The following is a 24,806-nucleotide window of genomic DNA, read 5'->3' on the forward strand; positions in this document are numbered from 1 at the left end:
ATGGACTGAAATATTTTGATCCAGATTTTGACAGGTGTGTCCATGTTTGAGGTTTTTGTTATAGTCCAGAAAGCTCTTCTGTCCTTGTCTCGCAGGTCTTTAATGGCCAGGTTGAAGTTTCCTGTGGATGTGATGTTTAGTCCTAAATATGTGTAGCTGTGTGTGTTCTGTGTCCGTAGAGTCCAGGTGGAACCGGTGTTGGTTTTTCTGGCTCTTAGGTCGTTTCTGGAAGACCATGACCTTTGTCTTCTCCAGGTTGACGGTCAGGGCCCAGGTCTGACAGAACTTCTGCAGGTGGTCTAGTTGCTTTTGTAGAGCCTCCTTTGATGGAGCGAGCAGTATGAGGTCATCTGCAAATAGTAAGCATTTGACTTCTCTGTCAGAGAGGGTGAGACCAGGGACATCGGACTCTTCCAGGGATTTGGCCAGTTTGTGGATGTAGATGTTGAACAGGGTGGGGCTCAGACTGCAGCCCTGCTTCACGCCTCTACTTTGGGCGAAGAAGTCTGTTTCCATGGTTCCAATTTTTACAGCACATTTATTATTTATGTACATTGTTTTGATGATATCGTGGATTTTTCCTCCAATACCTTTTTCTAGTAATTTCAGAAACAGACCATGATGCCAAATTGAGTCGAATGCTTTCTTGAAATCTACAAAACAAGAGAAGATTGTTTTTGTTCTGGTGGACGTGTTTCTGGACGAGGGTGTGGAGGGTGTAGATGTGGTGCTGGTTCTGTGTTCTGGTGTAAAACCAGTCTGACTCTTGCTCAGGACATTGTGCTCACTGAGGAAGTTTTGCAGTCGGCTGTTCAGGATGCTGCAGAATAACTTCCCCAGGTTGCTGCTGACACAGACGCCTCTGTAGTCGTCTGGCTCGTATTTGTTTCCACTTTTAAAGATCGGAGTGACGATCCCTCGGCTCCAGGTGTCAGGAAAATGTCCAATGTTCAGAATGAGATTGAATAATTTTAATATGGCAGTTTTGATTTTATGGCTGCTAAACTGAAGCATTTCATTCAAGATGCCATCAGGGCCACTTGCCTTCCCTGGCTGCAGGGCCTGGATCTCAGCCAGCAGCTCCCCTTCACTGATTTAAAGTCTAAAGGATTCTGGTCGTCTTTAACGATTGATTCAAGGGTTTCTAGTTTGTTGATCAGATTATTTTGGGCTGAATCCAGTGTGGTTGCACTGTAAAGATTTTTAAAGTGTTTTTTCCATATTTCCCCATTTTGAATAGCCAATTCTTCCTTGTGTGATTTGTTGAATGAATGCCATTTTTCCCAAAAGTTATTTGAGTCAATGGACTCTTCAGTTTCTTTAAGTTGGTGCTGTTCATGCTGCTCCTTTTTAGCTCTCAGTGTTTTCCTATATGATTTCAGTGTTTCCCAGCACTGGAGGCGGAGCTCATGATTGTCAGGTTGTCGGTGTTTTTCATTGGATAGTTTCCTGAGTGTTTTTCTCAGACACCTGCAGTCGGAGTCAAGCCACTTTTCATTGGTTGAGTTTGAACTGTGACGCTGAGATTTTTTCAGATTGGATATAGATGCTGTGCTGTCAAATATGTGGTTAATGTCCCGAACAGCCTGGTTCAGGCCGTCACTACTGTGGGGATATGAGGTGGTGATAAAATGGTCTAACTGGTATTGGATTGTTGGATGACCGATTGCTTTCTGGTAGTCATCCTTGCTATTACTTGTCCATCTATAGGGTTGTTTGGAGCGGTTGAGTTTGCTGGGCTCTGCTACGTGGGGGTCAGTTGGTGTCTTCCTAATGTACAGGGTGATTTTGCTGTGATCAGATAAAGGTGACGGGGCTGACGGTGAATGCTCTTAGACAGAGGGGCTCTAGGTCTGTAACACTATAGTCCACTGTGCTGTTGCCAAGAGGAGAGCTGTGTGTAGAGACTGAAGGAGTCCCCTCGAAGCCGGCCGCTGACGATGTACAGACCCAGCGTGCGACACAACTGCAGCAGCTGATTCCCATTTCTGTTGACGGTTTTGTCAAAGTTGTTCCTGTGCCGGTGTGAAGGAGAGGACATGTTGATCTGGCCCGGTATATGTTTGTCTCCCTGTGCATTAATCAGATCTGGTTCTGTGCCTGTTCTGGCGTTAAGGTCACCACAGATCAGCACGTTTCCTGTGTTTGGTAGTAGCTGATTTCATCTTCAAGAATGGAGAAGCTGTTTTCGTTGTAATAAGGACTCTGATGGGGGGATATAGGCTGCACACATGAACATGTCTTTGTCTGTGGAGACCACCTCTTTTTTTATTTTGAGCTAAATTGAAAAATCTCCTTTTTTGAGTAACTCTATTGAGTGTGTGAGGTTCGTCTTGTACCAGATCAACATCCCTCCTGAATCTCTGCCTTGGCTCTCACTTTTCAGTTTGGTAGATGGGAAAAGACCTTCTCTATAACCTGAAGGACAACCAGTGGGCATGTGTCCTCTATTCCAAGTCTCCTGCAAGACAATGATGTCTGAATTTTCTAGCTCTCTATTAAAGTCTGGGTTCTTGCTCTTAAGGCCAAAAGCAGAGGACCTCAGACCCTGGATGTTCCAACATGAGATAACAAACGATTTAGATTTCATAAGTTTAAAACTCACTTACTCACTCGCACACACGCTCGCACGCACGCACACACACACACCACTGTGCCATGTGTTACAGTCCACTGTGCTGTGTGTTACAGTCCACTGTGCCATGTGTTGCAGTCCACTGTGCCGTGTGTTACAGTCCACTGTGCTGTGTGTTAGTCCACTGTGCCGTGTGTTACAGTCCACTGTGCCGTGTGTTAGTCCACTGTGCTGTGTGTTACAGTCCACTGTGCTGTGTGTTACAGTCCACTGTGCCGCGTGTTACAGTCCACTGTGCCGTGTGTTAGTCCACTGTGCTGTGTGTTAGTCCACTGTGCTGTGTGTTACAGTCCACTGTGCCGCGTGTTACAGTCCACTGTGCTGTGTGTTAGTCCACTGTGCTGTGTGTTAGTCCACTGTGCTGTGTGTTAGTCCACTGTGCTGTGTGTTAGTCCACTGTGCTGTGTGTTAGTCCACTGTGCCGCGTGTTACAGTCCACTGTGCCGTGTGTTACAGTCCACTGTGCTGTGTGTTAGTCCACTGTGCCGCGTGTTACAGTCCACTGTGCTGTGTGTTAGTCCACTGTGCTGTGTGTTAGTCCACTGTGCTGTGTGTTAGTCCACTGTGCCGCGTGTTACAGTCCACTGTGCCGTGTGTTAGTCCACTGTGCTGTGTGTTAGTCCACTGTGCTGTGTGTTACAGTCCACTGTGCCGCGTGTTACAGTCCACTGTGCTGTGTGTTAGTCCACTGTGCTGTGTGTTAGTCCACTGTGCCGCGTGTTACAGTCCACTGTGCTGTGTGTTAGTCCACTGTGCTGTGTGTTAGTCCACTGTGCTGTGTGTTAGTCCACTGTGCCGCGTGTTACAGTCCACTGTGCTGTGTGTTAGTCCACTGTGCCGCGTGTTACAGTCCACTGTGCTGTGTGTTACAGTCCACTGTGCCGTGTGTTACAGTCCACTGTGCCGTGTGTTACAGTCCACTGTGCCGTGTGTTACAGTCCACTGTGCCGTGTGTTAGTCCACTGTGCTGTGTGTTACAGTCCACTGTGCTGTGTGTTACAGTCCACTGTGCCGTGTGTTACAGTCCACTGTGCCGCGTGTTATAGTCCACTGTGCCGTGTGTTAGTCCACTGTGCCGTGTGTTACAGTCCACTGTGCCGTGTGTTACAGTCCACTGTGCTGTGTGTTAGTCCACTGTGCCGTGTGTTACAGTCCACTGTGCCGTGTGTTACAGTCCACTGTGCTGTGTTTTACAGTCCACAGTTTTTTGAATTCAGTATTTCCTGCTGCAGTCTGAACTAATATTTAGAATATATAGATATTTAAATAATACAGCAGACAGATATTTCGTCTTTTTTATTCTACTTTGTCACGTTTCTGTAAACTCTGAGGTACCATGGAGGAACCCGAGCCGGTCTGGTACCGATACCGCAGTAAACAGGAAGCACCTTGTGTACAGTGGTCGGTTGCTTAGTTACAGAAAATCTGATGAGCGCGGCAGGAACACGTGACTGATGTTCACTGAGTTATCTTGGATAAGTTTTCAGAACAACATTGTGAACAGCTGGTTGTTAACATCCATTCTGTCACCTACCAACTCAAATACACTGACATCAGACCACAGCCTCAGATGGCCCCAGATGGCTACACAGCAGAATACTATAAACAATTTTGGTTTATTTTCTCATCACTGTTCTTTAAAATGATCTCTGAAATTCAACAAAATAAAAGAATACCCTATCACATGAATACTGCCTATATTACACTCATCCCAAAGCCAAACAAGGACCACACCAGTTGCTCCAATTACAGACCCATATCACTAATAAATACAGACATAAAAATCATAAGCAAGGCCCTGTCTATTAGATTGGAATCTGTTATCTCATCATTAATACACATAGACCAAACTGGCTTCACCAAAGGGAGACACTCCTCAGAAAACACTCGAAGATTATTTAATCTAATAAATTTCTATAAAAACAACACCGCTCCAAATAAGCCACCCTTCATGATAGCAACCCTTGATGCAGAAAAAGCATTTGACAGAGTGGACTGGTCCTTTCTCTTCACCTCACTTGACTATTTTGGATTCCAGCCATATTTCACCAATTGGATTAAAACACTCTACAATTCACCATCTGCATCTGTTATAACTAACGGAATTATATCAAGACCATTCCAGTTACAAAGAGGAACCCGACAAGGATGCCCATTGTCCCCGCTACTGTTCGCACTTTTTATCGAACCTTTGGCAGCTTCCATTAGACAATGTGCATCACTGGCATCAAATCAAAAGTACATCACCATAAAATTAATTTATATGTCGACGACATATTGTTATACATCACAAACCCCTCATCATCACTTCCATCGGTCCATAATCTGATCAGCAATTATAGTCGGTGTCTGGCTACTCCATCAACTGGACGAAATCCGAGATTCTGCCTATAGGTGGTTGGGATGCTGAGGCTGGGGATCCCCTCTTTAACCGTATTGCCAAATCAATCAAATACCTTGGAATACACATCTCTCCAAACCTAAGCGAATTATTCAAACTCAACTATACCCCCCTATTACAAGAAATAAAAGATAACCTGGAAAGATGGAATAAACTCCCATTATCTCTAATTGGCCGAATTTCAGCAGTTAAAATGAATATCCTCCCAAAAATAATATCTCTTTGCAATGACTCCTGTCACCCCACCCACGGGCTGGTTCTCCTCTCTCAATAGTATAGTCACCAAATTTTACTGGAAAAATAAAAAGCCAAGAATTAAACTATCCACTCTGCAAAAACATAAAGAATATGGAGGACTTGGGGCTCCAAATTTTGCTATATATTTTCTATCACACCAACTGCAGTATATCCGTCACTGGACAAACGACATCAGTTCACCCTGGCTTGAAATCGAAAATAACCTAACCCAAGAATTAACCCCCGACCCGGGGCTCCGGTGGCGCAGGGGGGCCTCCGATCGGGGCGGCGGGAGCGCGGCTGGCAAGACTAACCCCTCTCTCCCAAAAGATAGAACGGAATAAATAAAACAACAACCAAATAAATAAATAAGATAAATAAGGAAAAATAAAGTAAATTAAAAATAGAATAAAGAAACACCGATTAGTGTCACCCCTCTGGACGGCAGACTCCCTCCAAATAGGTCTGGGGGTTGCCCGGTGATAGAGGTGACAGGGGTGGATCCACTATGAGCCAGTGATCTCCTCAGGTACTGGTTGCTGTCCCAAACAGGACACCCCCCCAAAAAGGGAAGAAAAGGGGGGGGAAAAAAAAAAAAAAAAGGGGGCCACCCGCTGGCCTACCGGGCCCGTTTCCCGCCGGGGCCTCCACGTTGGCTGCTGGGGCCGGGTGGGGGGCCCCCTCGCTCAGCACTCCGGATCCCTGGTCCGGCCTCACCACCCAATACCTCAGTCTTTCCTATCTCACTCTGTCAAGTCGTACACAACTCTTAACTAGAACAATGGTCATCTCTATTTTCTATCATGCTACATACTATACTATGCCATATTATGTTATGTCATGTCACATTATGTCATGCATGGACACACACACACACACACACACACGGGATGAGTCATCTTGTTTGTCTATCACTGTCACTGTCTTGTCTTGTTACCACAGCCTCAGTTTAAATCTGTCAGCGATGCTACAGACACATAAACATAAACCTGTGTCTGCCTCATCGTGTCTAAAAGTCTGAACATCTTCACTCTGGAGGGAGTTTCTTCCTGAAGCTCAGTTTACGTTTGTACAAACGGCCGAGACGCAGAGAAACAGCTTCGTTTTACAAACGCACTCATTAATGCAGACGTCATCTGAGGCCCTCTCAGCTCGACGGGGTAAAACTACACAGAGTGTCTCTGAGTGTTTCTGCTGCTCAGCAGACTGACTGAAGCTCTTCAAGCCTTTGCCTTTGAGCCAGTCAGTCAGTCATCAACCAGTCTGATGACTGTAATGAGCTGATGAGCCTGTTCCTCCTCCCAGACTGCTCATCATTTCTGAGTCATCAGCTCTTTAAGGCGGAGGCGCTGGTGTATTATTGTCTGAGTGTGACAGCAGTAATTACTGGTGTTTAAACGGAGGCTGACTCGTTAACCTGCAGGGCGGAGCTGCTGAGCTGAGCAGCAAACACTCATTACAGGTTTGACTGAGGCTCAGCAGCACACACACACACACACACCTGAGGTCACAGCACACACACACACACACACACACACACACACACACACCCCTGAGGTCACATATACACACACACACAACACACACCTGAGGTCACACACACACACACACACACACACCCCCCTGAGGTCACATATACACACACACACACAACACACACCTTATGAAGGTATATCAATGTCAAAACAACCAGAGAGATGCGCAGCAACGGGTGTGTGCACGCATGAGAATTTTGTTGTGCGTGCGTGCGTGCGTGCGTGCGTTGTTACGTGCAGACTGTATTTCACGCGTAACAAGAAGCTGCGTGCGTACGAAGCAGCGTGCGCACGTCTGTCTGTCACTGTTTGACAAATGTTGTCACACGTTCACACACGCGTGCGGTCGCAGTTTCTGATGTGCGACCGGAAGTTGATCTGCACCGTGCGCAACACACCGCGTACGTGAACGCCTCGCGTGGTTGTTCTGTGTTCCATGTTCATCCAGTAGATGGAGCCATCGATCAATACGAGATACAGACACACAGACTTTTACATGACATGATTCATTTGTTCCATGAAGACAGAGAAAGAGTTCTGTTGCTGTTTCTTTTACTTTGTTTCTCACATAAGACACAAAATCAATGACAAACATTTGTAAGTTAACCACGCCCCCCGCAGGTGATCACTTCATTGAGAACTGCTGGGACCGCTGGAGAGGTGCGTTAGGTTTGTGCACCTGAACAGCTGCAACACACTCCCAGGACTTTTGTTGGGAGGGGCGGGGGAAGCACGCACTTTTATCAATGATCCACCGTCCTGGTCCCACCGAGGACTCGAGCAGCAGCGTTTTATATATATATATATAAATAACAAAAAAAACACTTCTCCTCCTTCTCATTCTTCTTTTATAATTCTGGCAGCAGTGTCTGGCTCACTGCTGCCTCCCCTGGTTGACGACACTTCAATAAAATGAAAAGGCCAACTACGCGAGGCGTTCACGTACGCGGTGTGTTGCGCACGGTGCAGATCAACTTCCGGTCGCATCAGAAACTGCGACCGCACGCGTGTGTGAACGCGTGACAACATTTGTCAAACAGTGACAGACAGACGTGCGCACGCTGCTTCGTACGCACGCAGCTTCTTGTTACGCGTGACATAGTTTGCGCACGTCATTTCCGCCTACATGTGAGCGTGTGACAAAAATGTTCAATTATCTTCATGCGAGCGTTAATGCGTGCGTTCGCATAAAAACGCATGAATGCTACACGTAGTCACTACGCGTAGTGTGATTACCGGCGTGCAGCAGTCATACGCGTGAACGTGCGTGTGAACGGGGGACCATTATAAGTCAATGAGGAAACTACATTACACGTCAGGCGCTGCTCGCTGCACAGGCGTCAAAGCACACGCGTGTGACACGTTCAGCTGATAGGTGCGCACGCATTATGACACGATTCTACCGCCATACACACCTGAGGTCACACACACACACACACACACACACACACACACACACACACACCTGAGGTCACAGCACACACACACACACACACACCTGAGGTCACAGCACACACACACACACACCACACACCTGAGGTCAGAGGTCACAGCACACACACATCAGCTGTGGTCTCCAGAGCTTTGATTTCATTATTATCTCACTGATTTGAAAACTCGTCTGTTTTTTAATGTTCCTGGTTCCATAGTCGTGCTGTGGGTCCAGGTGAAGTCTGAACAAGTGAGTCTCGAGTCTTTTGCGGAAGATGGCGACTGACTCTGCTGTCCTGACGTTGGTCGGGAGTTCGTTCCTTCCACTACGGCTGGTCCACTGCAGCTGGTCCACTACAGCTGGTCCACTGCAGCTGGTCCACTACAGCTAGACCGCCACAGCTGGTCCACTGCAGCTGTCCAGCTACAGCTGGTCCACTGCAGCTGGTCCGCTACAGCTGGTCCACTGCAGCTGGACCGCTACAGCTGGTCCGCTACAGCTGGTCCGCTACAGCTGGTCCACTGCAGCTGGACAGCTACAGCTGGTCCGCTACAGCTGGACCGCTACAGCTGGTCCGCTACAGCTGGTCCACTAAAGCTGGTCCACTACAGCTAGACCGCCACAGCTGGTCCGCTGCAGCTGGTTCGCTACAGCTGGTCCGCTACAGCTAGACCGCCACAGCTGGTCCACTACAGCTAGACCGCCACAGCTGGTCCACTACAGCTAGACCGCCACAGCTGGTCCGCTGCAGCTGGTCCGCTACAGCTGGTCCGCTGCAGCTGGTCCGCTACAGCTGGTCTGCTACAGCTGGACCGCTACAGCTGGACCACATGTGGTCATTGAATCCATCTCGTTGTTCTCATCAGTTAAATATTCAGTGATGGTGAAACTGAACAACTACTTCAGTTTTTAATTCGGTCAAGTTTAAAATAACAGGAATGTAACTCTGCAGCTGTCAGTGATCCGATCCTTCACTGCGAGTCTACCTGAGGAAGTCTGCTGCCCTGCAGGACCAGAACCTCCTGCTGAGCCCACTGCACCGTGAACACACACACACACACACACACACACACACGTAAACCTTCTCCAGCACCACCTGACCGCCTCCAGCTGCTCCGTCTGTCAGTCCGTCTGAACTGGTCAAACCGAAGTGATGAAGACTGCGAGGCGGCTGACCGGAGGATTCTTCAGGCTGTCGGAGGCTCAGCAGCTCCGACAGGTGATGAAGACAAAGTGAAGAGGAAGAACATCACCGTAACAAGCAGCTGTTGACACACCTTCATCCTCCTCATCCTCCTCATCCTCCTGGTGCAAACGAGTTCAGATCCTCCGGCTGCTACACCAGATGTGTCCGAGTCTCAGTTCTGATCCAGTCTGTCAGCTTTTTTTCAGAGTGGCCTTTAATGAGCCATCAGAGAGTGATTGTAAAATATGAACGGTCTCTTCACGCAGCCACTGTGACAGAAACATGAAGTGGACTGTGATGCAGCTCTTTCTGCAGCAGGTTTCAGGACCTGCCATGATTAATTGAGTAATTGATTAGTTTATATGAGACCTCGTTACAACGAGGCGATCTATCGGTAATTTACACACAACGCTGTCAGTAACCACATGTCACCACCTTTAGTGGACCTGGCTCGCTGTTCGGCTCGCTGTCCGGATGCTGACAGAGCGCTACAGACCGGTGGCGTGCGGATGCTCCCCGCCGTGACCCATAACGGTCTCAACGCGCTCCAGGAGCAGAAGGAGCTCCCTGCAGGATTTCCGCAGGTTTGACTTTAAACTGTGCAGCGAGGTCCGGCTCACATAGAGACAGCTGGTGAAATGAGTCCAGTCCCAGTGTGGCAGGAGAGTTCAGGTTCTCAACTAAATATTAGCGGTGATAAAAGATGCAGAAATGATGATAAACTTCCTGGATGTGTTTGATTCTGCTCATGCCTGTTTAAGTCCATGTGGACCAGGAAGAAGAGTGAGTTCTGATCGGCTGCAGCAGGTCAGTTGAGGTCATTTCTTGCATTTCGTTCATATTTAACTTGATCCTAAAATGAATCATAACCTGCAGATTGTGATTTAATTGATTGCAGCTGTGACTGACATCGGTAAAGCGGATGTAGAAGCTGATCAACGATGGTTTGAATTAAGAACCGGTTCAGTTCTTGTGTTTTGTGATGAAGCTATAGAGCAGCTCTGTTACCTGAGCCACCTGCTGGACGCTGCAGCTCCGTCCTGCAGGAACATATTGGAGCCGGTGGGGGGGACAGGAAGGAGAAAACAAACACGCCCAAAGTGCTGACACGCCAGTATGATTCACAGCTCGCAGCCCCGACACTCTCCGACCAGGACCAGAAACAAGAGCTCGTGAAGAGAATCGGTTCAGAGTGATTTCATCTCTTACTCTTTAAATGTCCGACGTCACTCACTTTTTAACAAAATATATCAATTCATATATTTTTTATTGTCGTTCTGATTTCAGCTCAGATTTTTGATTTGTTTTAAGATGATACCTGATAATAACTGATCAGATGACTGACAGCTTCACATCTCTGTATGCTGAAGATCCTCACCTGCAGTTTAAACTCACCTGAGGAGAGAGAGGCTCAGGTGAAGCGAACACAGATGGAGGATTAATATCAGCAGCTCTGATCACATTGTTGTGGTCAGACTCTCTTCCTCCGTCCTCTGTCCATCACAGACGTGTTGTCTCCATCTGAAACATGTTGGAGTCTCTAGTCTTCACTGATTGGCTCCTCACTTCATCGTCTTTGTTGTTTTCTTTTCGCCGTCTTCTTTGTTTCCTTCTTCTTCGTCGTCATCTTGGTCATCTTCATTCTCTTCGTCATCTGCTTCGTCTTCTTTGTCGTCTTCGTCTTTTCCTTCTTCTCCTACTCTTCCTCCTGTCTGCGTCTTGTCCTTTGTCTTCTTCGCTTTCTTTGTCTTTTTTTACATCTTCGTCATCTATTCCTTCCTCTCCTCCTCAGTCTTTGGCTATTTCATCGTCATCATCTCCTTCTTCATCTCCGTCTTCTTCTCCGTCGTGTTTTTCATCTTTTTTCAGTGTCATTGTCTTTGTCTTCTTCCTCGTCTTAGTTTTCGTTTTTCTCGTCCATCCTCTGGGCCTCAGAAGGGCCCAGAGGACAGACGGGCCCGTCCTCTTAAACCCTCCTCATAAAGAAAGACATGAAACATTCCTGCCTGTCTGGATTCCAGCTGCTCAGCAGGAGGACACGAGGATTTAAATCCTGTAACCTGAAGTCAAAGTCAACATGTCTGTCCTGTTACATTCATTCTTCATCAGGAAGAATCAGAACCAGAACCGTCCTCAGTTACTGATCCCGTTATAAAACATCTGGCTGCTCCACAACCTGCTGTCACAGCTGCTTTAAATCGTGTGTGTGTGTGTGTGTGTGTGTGTGTGTGTGTGTGTGTGTGTGTGTGTGTGTGTGTGTGTGTGTGTGTGTGTGTGTGTGTGTGTGTGTGTGTGTGAGATTCTACCTTTAACTTCAATAGTCTTTGAATTATATTAATATGACGTGAGCTTCAGTTAGCTTTGACCACTAATGTCCTTCAGAGGGACACTTTTTACTCGATACTCTGAGTACATGTCAGAGCCTGTACTCTATTACTTTTACTGGAGTAAAGAAGTTGAGTCAGTACTTCTACTTTTACCAGAGTCCAACAGGAAGCAGTGAAGTCACAGACTGAGCGGTCAGTTTCTGGTGATGTCGGAGGATTAATGATCTCTCTGATCTGAAACAGGTAACCTGCAGATATCAAATAACATATTCTGACACACACCATGTTTATTTCTCCATGTTTGTCGTCTTGAGACACACACACACACACACACACACACACACACACACTTTCTCTCCACATCACTCTCACTTTGACACACTCCGTCATTGTCTCACACTTGTCTTCGTCACAGAGTCCAGATGGTTTCCTGAAGCAGATAGACACACACACACACACACACACACACACACACTATTATGTCTTACTTGTGTTTTTGACAGTCTCACACACACTTCTGCAAGTCCTCAGGCCTCAAAACTTGCTCTCTGATTGGCCGGCTGTGTCCTCAGGTCAGTGGCGGTCGTGCAGCCGTGCCGACAGGTGATTGGTCGCTTGCTGTGCTGATGTAAACACGCCACATTGAGCCTTTTAGTGGAGCTGCAGCAGCCGGACGGAGCAGCCGCTGCAGCTCACAGACACTGAAGTCCATTTGGATTTTTGAGGATTTGAATCTTAAACTCTGAACTCTGTTTTCTGCTTCAAGTCTCCGTACGTCCTCCAGCTGAAGTGAAGATTTTAAAGCATTTGGTTTCTCTTTTCTAAGGTGGTTTTCTTGATTTGGTCGACTGCTCATCTGGTTTAAATTCCTGCTCAGAGTTGTGGAAAGAACACGTTTGTCATTCTGTCTTTGACTTTTCAGACGCTTAAATCGGGTTTTTTTCTTTGTGTCTGCTCTGACTGCTGAGATTTTGAGATCACTTCAGGCGTGTAGAGGTGATGTATGCTGAAGGAAAATAGTTCTGACTGAATATTTAGTTTTGATTCAAGGTGTCTAAAGTTTTTATCTTGATGCACTTGACCTGTCTTGATATTTATTGAATCTTAAAGAATTTCCAATCTGATTACGTCCTTGTTGTTATTCCTTCCTCCTCTGTTTTGTCTCTCAGGTTCTGTGGCACCTGGATATCTTCCGACGTAGTTTCCGTCAGCTCACGACTCATAAGTGTATGGAGGACTCGTGCATTTTTTGTGCTCTGAAGGTGAGAATCAGTCTGACTGATACCTGACCCTGATCCTGGACCTGCTTCCTGTCTCTAACCTCGCTGTCTGTCTGTCTCCTCAGAGTATCTTCGCTCAGTTTCAGTACAGCAGTGAGAAAGTTTTACCGTCCGACGCTCTTCGCAGCGCGCTCGCCAAAACCTTCCAGGACGAGCAGAGGTTTCAGCTCGGCATCATGGACGACGCTGCAGAGTGCTTCGTAAGACAACACACACACTCGTCACAAAGTATTTAAAGCACAGGTTCACTCTGAACCAGATGAGATGGGTCATTCTCATTGGTTCTCCGTGTTTCTGCAGGAAAACATCCTGATGAGGATTCACTTCCACATCGCAGACGAGACAAAAGAAGACATCTGCACAGCCAGACACTGCATCCCCCACCAGAAGTTCGCCATGACGCTCTTTGAACAGGTGAGACAGAGACGCAACCCTAAACCTCCATTAAGAGGCTGTTCAGACCTGGTGTGAACATCATCCTGAGTGAACTGATCACAGGAGGACAGCTCAGAGTGCAAGTGAGGAAAGAAAAATGGATCCAACCGTTGAACCAGTAACCACAACATCACCAGACTCCCTTAACAAATGCAGTGATTTTAAGAGTTGTTGAGTTAAAACAAACTCTCTAACGTAGTGAAACTCTGTCTCTGACAGACTCTGAATCATTGTCTCCTTCTTGTAACTTCAGCATTAAATGAAAACAGTCAGTTGTTTGTTTCCTTGTAAAAAGTGTCAGTTTGTGGCAGCATGGCTGTACCAGCCTGTCTGCTTCTGTGTCTAAAGTGCTAAAGTCTTACCTGCCAACATTTAGCAGCTGTTTGAACACACTGTTTACACTGATTTCACCATTTACACTCAATTTATGAAAGAAGAAACATTTTATTGATCTAAACATGTCACATTTTACAGACACACTAACCAGTAACCAGTATAGGCTACTTCTTTGTCCCCAGACTCCCTTAACAAATGTGTCAGTTTAGTGAGTTGTTGAGTTGGAGACACTTTATAAACTGTGTGAAACGCTGCTTTCTGTCTTTGTGTCTGTTTGTCCCAGTGATGTTTATTTGAATATAGAGTGGTCACTCAGAATCATGTACGTGTCAGCTGTGAACTGAACATTAATTTTTCAAGTCTGTCTTGAAGCAGAAATGAACATTTCTTTCTCCGTTTTCACCGTTTGTCATCTCACTCAAAGTGAAACTTGTCGTGGTGCTGTGATGTTTACTGTCTTCATGTGTGTTCAGTGTGTGTGCAGCAGCTGTGGAGCGTCCTCAGACCCTCTGCCCTTCATTCAGATGGTCCACTACATCTCCACCACCTCCCTGTGGTAAGTGTGTGACAGACAGAGACACACACACACACACACACACACACACACACACACACACACACACACACACACACACAGACTCTATGTTTAGCTCTCATCACAGAAGACGTAAGTTGAGGCCACACCCCCCCACACTCCTGTCGCTAGGTTACATTCCAGGGTCACCTAGGCAACCAGCTAATAGCTCTCTATCATGGCCGCTGAGGTGTTTCTCATGCAGACACACACACACACACACTCCCTATTACCAGCACTTGGAGGATGAATCGTGTGTGTGTGTGTGTGTGTGTGTGTGTGTGTGTGTGTGTGTGTGTGTGTGTGTGTGTGTGTGTGTGTGTGTGTGTGTGTGTGTGTGTGTGTGTGTGTGTGTGTGTGTGTGTGTGTGTGACCTCACTGTACTTTTCTTCTTCTGCCTGATGGATCTGACATGAACTGTCTCCAGATGTGATGTCACATACTTTGAAGCACCAATCAGGATTTAGAACGTCTTTGTTCAACCGTCCACCAACAAAAGCTGTGTGTTTTCTGTGATTGGAGTTTAATAATCAGTGTGACAGTTTTATAAAATGAACATCATGAAGATCACAGCTCCTCTTCCTCCTCCTCTTGCTCATCTTCCTCAGTAACCAGGCGGTGAAGATGTTGGAGTCGAGGGAGAAAGCGACTCCCAGCATGTTCGGAGAGCTGCTGAGGAACGCCAGCATGGGAGACCTGCGAAACTGTCCCGTAAGTCCTGATCATCATCAGAGTTCATCACTGATCATCACTGATCATCAGAGTTCATCACTGATCATCAGAGTTCATCAGAGTTCATCACTGATCATCAGAGTTCATCAGAGATCATCTCTGATCATCACTGATCATCACTGATCATCAGAGTTCATCACTGATCATCACTGATCATCAGAGTTCATCACTGATCATCAGAGTTCATCAGAGATCATCTCTGATCATCACTGATCATCACTGATCATCAGAGTTCATCACTGATCATCAGAGTTCATCAGAGATCATCTCTGATCATCACTGATCATCACTGATCATCAGAGTTCATCACTGATCATCACTGATCATCACTGATCATCAGAGTTCATCACTGATCATCACTGATCATCACTGATCATCAGAGTTCATCACTGATCATCACTGATCATCACTGATCATCAGAGTTCATCACTGATCATCACTGATCATCAGAGTTCATCACTGATCATCAGAGTTCATCAGAGTTCATCAGAGATCATCTCTGATCATCACTGATCGTCGCTGATTGTCTGTGTTGTCAGTAACACTACACAGAGCTGCAGTAACACTACACAGAGCTGCAGTAACACTACACAGAACTACATTAACACTACACAGAGCTACAGTAACACTACACAGAGCTGCAGTAACACTACACAGAGCTACAGTAACACTACACAGAGCTGCAGTAACACTACACAGAGCTACAGTAACACTACGCAGAGCTACAGTAACACTACACAGAGCTGCAGTAACACTACACAGAGCTACAGTAACACTACACAGAGCTGCAGTAACACTACACAGAACTACATTAACACTACGCAGAGCTACAGTAACACTACACAGAGCTACAGTAACACTACACAGAACTACATTAACACTACACAGAGCTACATTAACACTACACAGAGCTACAGTAACACTACACAGAGCTACAGTAACACTACACAGAGCTACATTAACACTACACAGAGCTACATTAACACTACACAGAGCTACATTAACACTACGCAGAGCTGCAGTAACACTACACAGAGCTGCAGTAACACTACACAGAGCTGCAGTAACACTACACAGAACTACATTAACACTACACAGAGCTACAGTAACACTACGCAGAGCTGCAGTAACACTACACAGAGCTGCAGTAACACTACACAGAACTACATTAACACTACACAGAGCTACAGTAACACTACACAGAGCTGCAGTAACACTACACAGAGCTACAGTAACACTACACAGAGCTGCAGTAACACTACACAGAACTACATTAACACTACGCAGAGCTACAGTAACACTACACAGAGCTGCAGTAACACTACACAGAGCTGCAGTAACACTACACAGAACTACATTAACACTACACAGAGCTACAGTAACACTACACAGAGCTGCAGTAACACTACACAGAACTACATTAACACTACACAGAACTACAGTAACACTACACAGAACTACATTAACACTACACAGAACTACATTAACACTACACAGAGCTGCAGTAACACTACACAGAGCTACATTAACACTACACAGAGCTGCAGTAACACTACACAGAGCTGCATTAACACTACACAGAGCTGCAGTAACACTACACAGAACTACATTAACACTACACAGAGCTACAGTAACACTACACAGAGCTGCAGTAACACTACACAGAACTACATTAACACTACACAGAACTACATTAACACTACACAGAGCTACAGTAACACTACACAGAGCTACAGTAACACTACACAGAGCTACATTAACACTACACAGAGCTGCAGTAACACTACACAGAGCTGCAGTAACACTACACAGAGCTGCAGTAACACTACACAGAGCTGCAGTAACACTACTGGGTGAGTTCGTGTGGAATTATCCTAAAATTAAAAGTTAAACATTTACCGGTCACTGTTTTCCAGATGCAAAGATTTCCACTGTTTTGTATCGATGTAAATGTTAGTCCTCCTCTCTCTTTTCTTTTCCTCTTCACCCTCCTCGTCCTCAGAGTCAGTGTGGGCAGCAGCTCAGGATGGCCCGTGTCCTCCTCAACAGTCCCGAGATCATCACCATCGGTCTGGTCTGGGACTCCGATCACTCAGACCTGGCTGAGGACGTCATTCACACCCTGGGAACCTGCCTGCGCCTCGGGGATGTAAGAACAACCATCAGGCTGATAAACACCAGTGTCGTCAGCGTAAAGAGGAAGAAGATCTGAGAACGGTTCAGTTCAGCTGCTTCATTGAACTCTTCTTCTCTCCTTCTGTCTGCAGTTGTTTTACAGGGTGACGGAGGAGAAGGCTCGTCAGTCGGAGCTTTACCTGGTGGGAATGGTGTGTTACTATGGGAAACATTACTCAACCTTCTTCTTCCAGACAAAGATTCGGCGATGGATGTACTTCGATGACGCACACGTCAAGGAGGTATACTCAGTGATTCACAGTGTCATACAGGCGTTGGTAGTACGTCAGTTTAATGTGTTTATCAGCAACCAATATAACTGAAAATGGACACCTGACATGTTTCCCTGAGGAAATATCCTGGTGCCTGGCAAAAAGAAAATGCCACAGTCATCCTTCTTCCATTAGTTTTTGTTAAGATGAAGTGACATCGAACTGCTTTGAAAAATCAGGGCTCTGTCGACCTGTCCTCGTCTGGTACAGGTGGGCGTTGCGGTGTGAAAGCCTCCGCAACGCTGCTTTGATTTATAGTATGTAACACCTTAAACATCAAGACATGTTAGAGTAACGTTCAAAAGACATGAAGGCAGAATTAGAAGTGAAAATAAAATAAGACAGAACGAACTAGAGCAAACGTTAGGACAGTTGCAGTGAGAGATATGGAATGGAAACAATAATGCCTAGTTAGTTGGTTTTTGAGCTTTGGCCAGCTGCTTCCTTTTTTTCAGTCTTTCTGCTAAGCTAGGCTAACTGCCGCCCAGCTCCTGCTCCGTACTCTACAAACACGACATTAGTTCCCTGTAAGATCTGTTCCCAGAACTGTTGAACTACGCTGGTCTACAGAGGAAGTGACCTCATGTTGTAGTCAGTGACCTTTCTCTTCCTGTCCGTCCTTACACCTCCCTCCCTTCCTCTCCTCCTCCTCAACTCTCTCCTCCTCCTCCCCTCTCCTCTTCCTCCTCAACGCTCTCCTCCTCCTCCTCTCTCCTCTTCCTCCTCAACGCTCTCCTCCTCCTCCTCCTCCTCCTCTCTCCTCTCTCCTCTCTCCCCTCTCCTCTCCTCCTCCTCCTCTCTCCTCTTCCTCCTCAACTCTCTCCTCCTCCTCTCTCCTCTTCCTCCTCAACTCTCTCCTCCTCCTCCTCCTCCTCCCTCCTCTCCTCTCCTCTCCTCTCTCCTCCTCCTCCTCCTCCTCTCTCCTCTTCCTCCTCAACTCTCTCCTCCTCCTCCCCTCTCCTCCTCCTCCCCTCTCCTCCTCCTCTCTCCTCTTCCTCCTCAACTCTCTCCTCCTCCCCTCTCCTCTTCCTCCTCAAACGCTCTCCTCCTCCTCCTCTCTCCTCTTCCTCCTCAACGCTCTCCTCCTCCTCCTCCTCCTCCTCTCTCCTCTCTCCTCTCCTCTCTCCCCTCTCCTCTCCTCCTCCTCCTCTCTCCTCTTCCTCCTCAACTCTCTCCTCCTCCTCTCTCTCTTCCTCCTCAACTCTCCTCCTCCTCCCTCCTCCTCCCTCCTCTCCTCTCCTCTCCTCCTCCTCCTCCTCCTCCTCTCTCCTCTTCCTCCTCAACTCTCTCCTCCTCCTCTCTCCTCCCTCCTCTCCTCTCCTCTCCTCCTCCTCCCTCCTCCCTCCTCTCCTCTCCTCTCCTCCTCCTCCCCTCTCCTCCTCCTCTCTCCTCTCCTCAACTCTCTCCTCCTCCTCTCTCCTCCTCTCCTCTCTCCTCCTCCTCTCCTCCTCCTCCTCTCTCCTCCTCTCCTCTCCCTCCTCCTCTCCTCCTCCTCCTCCTCTCCTCCTCCTCCTCTCTCCTCCTCTCTCCTCCTCCTCCCTCCTCTCCTCTCTCCTCCTCCTCTCCTCCTCCTCCTCTCTCCTCCTCTCCTCCTCCTCTCTCCTCCTCTCCTCTCTCCTCCTCTCTCCTCTCCTCCTCCTCTCTCCTCTCTCCTTCTCCTCTCCTCCTCCTCCTCCTCCTCTCTCCTCTCCTCCTCCTCTCTCCTCTCTCCTCTCTCCTCTCTCTCCTCCTCTCTCCTCTCCTCCCTCCTCTCTCCTCTCTCCTCCTCTCTCTCCTCCTCTCTCCTCCTCCTCCTCCTCTCTCCTCTCTCCTCTCTCCTCTCCTCCTCCTCCTCTCTCCTCTCTCCTCCTCCTCTCCTCCTCCTCTCTCCTCCTCTCTCCTCCTCCTCTCTCCTCCTCTCCTCTCTCCTCCTCTCTCCTCTCCTCCTCCTCTCTCCTCTCTCCTCTCCTCCTCCTCCTCTCTCCTCTCTCCTCTCTCCCCTCTCCCCTCTCCCCTCTCCTCTCCTCCTCCTCCTCTCTCCTCTCTCCTCTCTCCTCTCCGCCTCCTCCTCCTCCTCTGTTGTTGCTGGCCTGTACAAACACTGGTGGAATGAGATATCACATTCTCTCTCTCCTCCTCTCCTCTCTCCTCCTCTCCTCTCTCCTCCTCTCCTCTCTCCTCTCCTCTCCTCCTCTGTTGTTGCTGGACTGTACAAACACTGGTGGAATGAGATATCACATTCTCTCTCTCCTCCTCTCCTCCTCCTCTCCTCCTCTCTCCTCCCCTCTCTCTCCTCTCTCCTCTCCTCCTCCTCCTCTCCTCCTCTCTCCTCCCCTCTCTCCTCCTCCTCCTCCTCCTCCTCCTCTCCTCTCTCCTCTCCTCCTCTCTCCTCTCTCCTCCTCTCCTCTCCTCTCTCCTCCTCCTCCTCCTCTGTTGTTGCTGGCCTGTACAAACACTGGTGGAATGAGATATCACATTCTCTCTCTCCTCCTCCTCCTCTCCTCCTCTCTCCTCCCCTCTCTCCTCCTCCTCCTCCTCCTCCTCCTCCTCCTCCTCCTCCTCCTCTCTCCTCTCTCCTCTCCTCCTCTCTCCTCTCTCCTCCTCTCCTCCTCCTCTCCTCCTCCTCCTCCTCTGTTGTTGCTGGCCTGTACAAACACTGGTGGAATGAGATATCACATTCTCTCTCTCCTCCTCTCCTCCTCTCTCCTCCTCCTCTCCTCCTCTCTCCTCCCCTCTCTCCTCCTCTCCTCCTCTCTCCTCCTCCTCTCCTCCTCTCTCCTCCCCTCTCTCCTCCTCTCCTCCTCTCTCCTCCTCCTCTCCTCCTCTCTCCTCCCCTCTCTCCTCCTCTCTCCTCCCCTCTCTCCTCCTCTCCTCCTCTCTCCTCCTCCTCTCCTCCTCTCTCCTCCCCTCTCTCCTCCTCTCCTCCTCTCTCCTCCTCCTCTCCTCCTCTCTCCTCCCCTCTCTCCTCCTCTCTCCTCCCCTCTCTCCTCCTCTCCTCCTCTCTCCTCCTCCTCTCCTCCTCTCTCCTCCCCTCTCTCCTCCTCTCTCCTCCCCTCTCTCCTCCTCCTCCTCCTCCTCCTCCTCTCCTCTCTCCTCTCCTCCTCTCTCCTCCTCCTCTCCTCTCCTCTCTCCTCTCCTCCTCTCTCCTCTCTCCTCCTCTCCTCCTCCTCTCCTCCTCCTCCTCCTCTGTTGTTGCTGGCCTGTACAAACACTGGTGGAATGAGATATCACATTCTCTCTCTCCTCCTCCTCCTCTCCTCCTCCTCTCCTCTCCTCTCCTCCTCTCTCCTCCCCTCTCTCCTCCTCCTCCTCCTCCTCCTCCTCCTCTCCTCTCTCCTCTCCTCCTCTCCCCTCTCCTCTCTCCTCCTCCTCCTCCTCTCCTCTCTCCTCTCCTCCTCTCCCCTCTCCTCTCTCCTCCTCCTCCTCCTCCTCCTCCTCTGTTGTTGCTGGCCTGTACAAACACTGGTGGAATGAGATATCACATTCTCTCTCTCTCTGTGTGCGTCTGTCTCTCTGCTGGTTGTGAAAACAAGGATATCCCTCTATTGTTTATCAGTCCAGCTGTACAGAACCGAGGGTGTGGTCAGAGCACACACACACTCACACACACACACACACACGCACACACACACACACACACACACACGCACACACAGACACACACACACACACACACACACACACACGCACACACACACACACCCCACCACAGTCAACACTTTTGCTCACACTGCAGACTTTCGTTCTGTAACTTTCTTTCTCCTGCACAAACACGCTGAGCGGCTGGCGGTTGGCGGACAGGTCGTGTTGTGGATCGGGGCGTCCTGTTCGAGCTGAGCAGAGCTGGAGGTGAACCTGGACTTTTGGAAAATGGAGGAAGGGTTGAAATAACAAGCGAGAGGATTTTAATCGCACAGAAACAGACAGAGCAGGAAGACGACTGACAAAAGCCTGGGACACTTCAGCTGCCACCACAGGTTTACCTACAGAGCTGAGGAGCTGTGGACCTCTTCACTGCGTCTGGAGTCTAGTTAGTTAATCACTGCGTCAGGATGTGCTAGTTAGTTAATCACTGCGTCAGGATGTGCTAGTTAGTTAATCACTGCGTCAGGATGTGCTAGTTAGTTAATCACTGCGTCAGGATGTGCTAGTAGCTTGAACTTAAATTGAGTATTTCGGCTTACAAAAGGTTGTAAAGAACATCTTCAAATTGAACCTGAAAAATAAGCAGTTTACTGAAAGATGGTTATTAATGTCAGAAAATATGGAGAAACCAAATGAGTAAAATACGTCTTTATATGATCTCCTCCCTGCAGATCGGCCCCAAGTGGAAGGACGTGGTGTCTCGCTGTATAAAGGGCCACTACCAGCCTCTGCTGCTGCTCTACGCTGACCCGCGGGGGACGCCGGTGTCCGTCCAGGACCTGCCCTCACGCCTCGACCTCCACCACCTCAACAAGGCCTGTTACGACAGCGAAGACTCGGGTAACTACAACACAGCTAGGAGTCGTAGTAGTAGCACAACAGCAAACATTCAGGTAACTAAACCAGACGCAGTAGTACTTGTAATAGTCGTAGTAGTACTATGACAGTCACAGTGAGGTCACTGAGACAGCTAACAGCTAGAACTGGTGGTCAGTGTGGCTGCTGTTGCAGTCGTAGTTCTTGTAGCTGCTGTGATGTATATTTGTGTGTACACATGAGAACACGTACGTCACCACTGACGACCCGACTTGTGTACTAACCCCCCACCCCTGCCCCCCCTCGGCCAGGCCGCGAGCAGTCAATCTCCAGCGACACTCGCACCGATTCGTCGACGGAGAGCTGCTCGTACCGACAGCCCTCCCACTCGCACCATGAGTCCCTGGCCAGTCACTACTCCTCCGACTCCCAGGGAACCGTCATCTGCTTCGAACGCCCAGACGGACCCCTGCACGCCTCGCTCTGCAGCCTGGATACCGTAGGTGGGTATCTGGAGTGTCAGAACATACAACATCAGGAGCATCCAGACTGGATCGTAGTTTGAGGTGTAGACTCACAAAGGTCCTGAATGAAATGATATTAAATCTATTTCTGAATAAACATGGTTGCAGAGACCAGCCAGTCTCCATGATGGTGTTTGATGTGAACAAGCAGCTGCTGATCCTCTGTTGCATGTTGTTAACCAATCACAGCAGGGTTTACTCAGTCACGTCTCTGACATCACACCCTGTGATCAGCTTCCTTATGACCAGATAAAAGTTTTTATTTTATTTTGATTTGAAGTAAAATAGAAAATTTACAGTTGAAGAAGAAACAGGAAGAGACGTGACCCCGTGTGACCCTGCTGTGCTCCAATCACACGCTGCCATCGTCTTTCTTCTCGTCATTGTGCTGCATGCTGTGGCGACCATGCTGTAAACACCCGTTGCCATGCTTCTTGTTGCTAAGGCCACGTGACGGACAGTGAGCAGCACCAGTCTCTGAGGAAGGGAGGCGGGGCCGGAGATAGGAGGCGGAGCTCTAGTCGCCACCGGCGATCTAAACCCGAAAACGAAGCTTCGTCGGCCGGTTACCACAGCGAGGGTAGGCGGGGGATTCTGCCAATCAGGGGCTGGGGGGTACAGGGCACAGGAACCAATCACAGGGCAGCAAGGACCGGTGACATCATCACCCTGTTCACTCTCTGTGACACGCTGAACTAAACTGGACCCACACTGGATTTTAAAGGAACAGTTCAGAAATATTTGAAGCAGCTTATTACACTTTCTATGATCTGTCGCACCTCCACAGAAGTTTATGACACAGAAAAGTTTATGAACTGTTCCCGCCAGATAAAGAAAAAGTATTTATGAAAAGGTAGCCTGGATAAAATAATGATGATAATAATAATTATTATTAAATGTTCCTGCGGTAAGTCGTAATTATGACATAAAGTCGAAATTATCAGGCAAAAAGTAATAAATAAGAAATCGTAATGAGAGAGAATGTCGAAATTAAGATTAAAAAAATGAGATAAAAAATCAAAATGGATTATTGTATAAATGCTGACTTTATAATCATTTGGGGAAACAAAATCATAATTCTGACTTTTATCTTTCAATTTTGACTTTTTTTATTCAATTCCTATTATTTTATTTTTAACAATTTTGAGCTTTTCACTTTTCATCGTCTCAGTTTCGACTTTTTATCTTATAATTTTACTCAATTATGATTTTTTATTATAATTTGACTTCTTATCTCATAATTATGTTTTTTATCCTTTTAATTTAGACTTTTTATTTCATGACTTACCAAGGAAATATCTCTTTCAACAATCTTAATTTTCATCTTATTTTTTTCTTTAACTGGCAGAAGTGGGTCTCCGACACACTGAACCTATTAAAATCTCTTTAGATTATTGTCGTCGTTTTGTCCGACAGCACTTTAAATGTAGTCTGCAGCAGCCGACCTGTGACGACATGTTGAGCTTCTCCTCCAAATCTGAAACAAACAGGATTCATGTTGCTGCTGTTGTGTTTTATTTTTTTCATATAAAATCATTGTCTTCATTCGTTTCTGCTCATTAATGTGATCTGACGTTGTTTCATGTTTAACTCACCTTCAACGTCTATCACCTTTACTCTTCCTCCTCCTTTTCTTTACTCTTCCTCCTTTTCTTTGCTCTTCCTCCTCCTTTTCTTTACTCTTCCTCCTTTTCTTTGCTCTTCCTCCTCCTTTTCTTTACTCTTCCTCCTCCTTTTCTTTACTCTTCCTCCTCCTTTTCTTTGCTCTTCTTCCTCCTTTTCTTTACTCTTCCTCCTCCTTTTCTTTGCTCTTCTTCCTCCTTTTCTTTACTCTTCCTCCTCCTTTTCTTTACTCTTCCTCCTCCTTTTCTTTGCTCTTCCTCCTTTTCTTTGCTCTTCCTCCTCCTTTTCTTTGCTCTTCTTCCTCCTTTTCTTTGCTCTTCCTCCTCCTTTTCTTTGCTCTTCTTCCTCCTTTTCTTTACTCTTCCTCCTCCTTTTCTTTGCTCTTCCTCCTCCTTTTCTTTGCTCTTCCTCCTCCTTTTCTTTACTCTTCCTCCTTTTCTTTTCTCTTCCTCCTCCTTTTCTTTACTCTTCCTCGTCCTTTTCTTTGCTCTTCCTCCTTTTCTTTGCTCTTCCTCCTCCTTTTCTTTGCTCTTCCTCCTTTTCTTTACTCTTCCTCCTCCTTTTCTTTGCTCTTCCTCCTCCTTTTCTTTGCTCTTCCTCCTCCTTTTCTTTACTCTTCCTCCTTTTCTTTTCTCTTCCTCGTCCTTTTCTTTACTCTTCTT

General features: G+C 47.5%; 1 protein-coding gene across 6 annotated transcripts in view; it reads left to right on the plus strand.

The window, feature by feature from the left end:
* The window catches only part of usp54a (ubiquitin specific peptidase 54a), a 69,810-nt gene that overhangs the window by 31,475 nt on the left and 13,529 nt on the right, over positions 1 to 24,806 (plus strand). For 5 of the 6 annotated variants that reach the window (XM_084376299.1, XM_084376298.1, XM_084376297.1 and 2 more), the window contains exons 3-12: positions 12,923 to 13,015; positions 13,099 to 13,233; positions 13,334 to 13,447; positions 14,278 to 14,360; positions 14,987 to 15,089; positions 17,113 to 17,259; positions 17,378 to 17,527; positions 21,853 to 22,021; positions 22,309 to 22,500; positions 22,967 to 23,101. In XM_084376299.1, coding sequence (XP_084232425.1) covers positions 12,923 to 13,015; positions 13,099 to 13,233; positions 13,334 to 13,447; positions 14,278 to 14,360; positions 14,987 to 15,089; positions 17,113 to 17,259; positions 17,378 to 17,527; positions 21,853 to 22,021; positions 22,309 to 22,500; positions 22,967 to 23,101 — 1,321 coding nt within the window. The remainder of the gene's footprint in view (positions 1 to 12,922; positions 13,016 to 13,098; positions 13,234 to 13,333; positions 13,448 to 14,277; positions 14,361 to 14,986; positions 15,090 to 17,112; positions 17,260 to 17,377; positions 17,528 to 21,852; positions 22,022 to 22,308; positions 22,501 to 22,966; positions 23,102 to 24,806) is intronic. The other variant, XM_084376301.1, reaches the window with a different exon arrangement.

This window comes from Pagrus pagrus (genome assembly GCF_965226575.1).
Source record: "Pagrus pagrus genome assembly, chromosome: 15".
NCBI lineage: Eukaryota > Metazoa > Chordata > Actinopteri > Spariformes > Sparidae > Pagrus > Pagrus pagrus.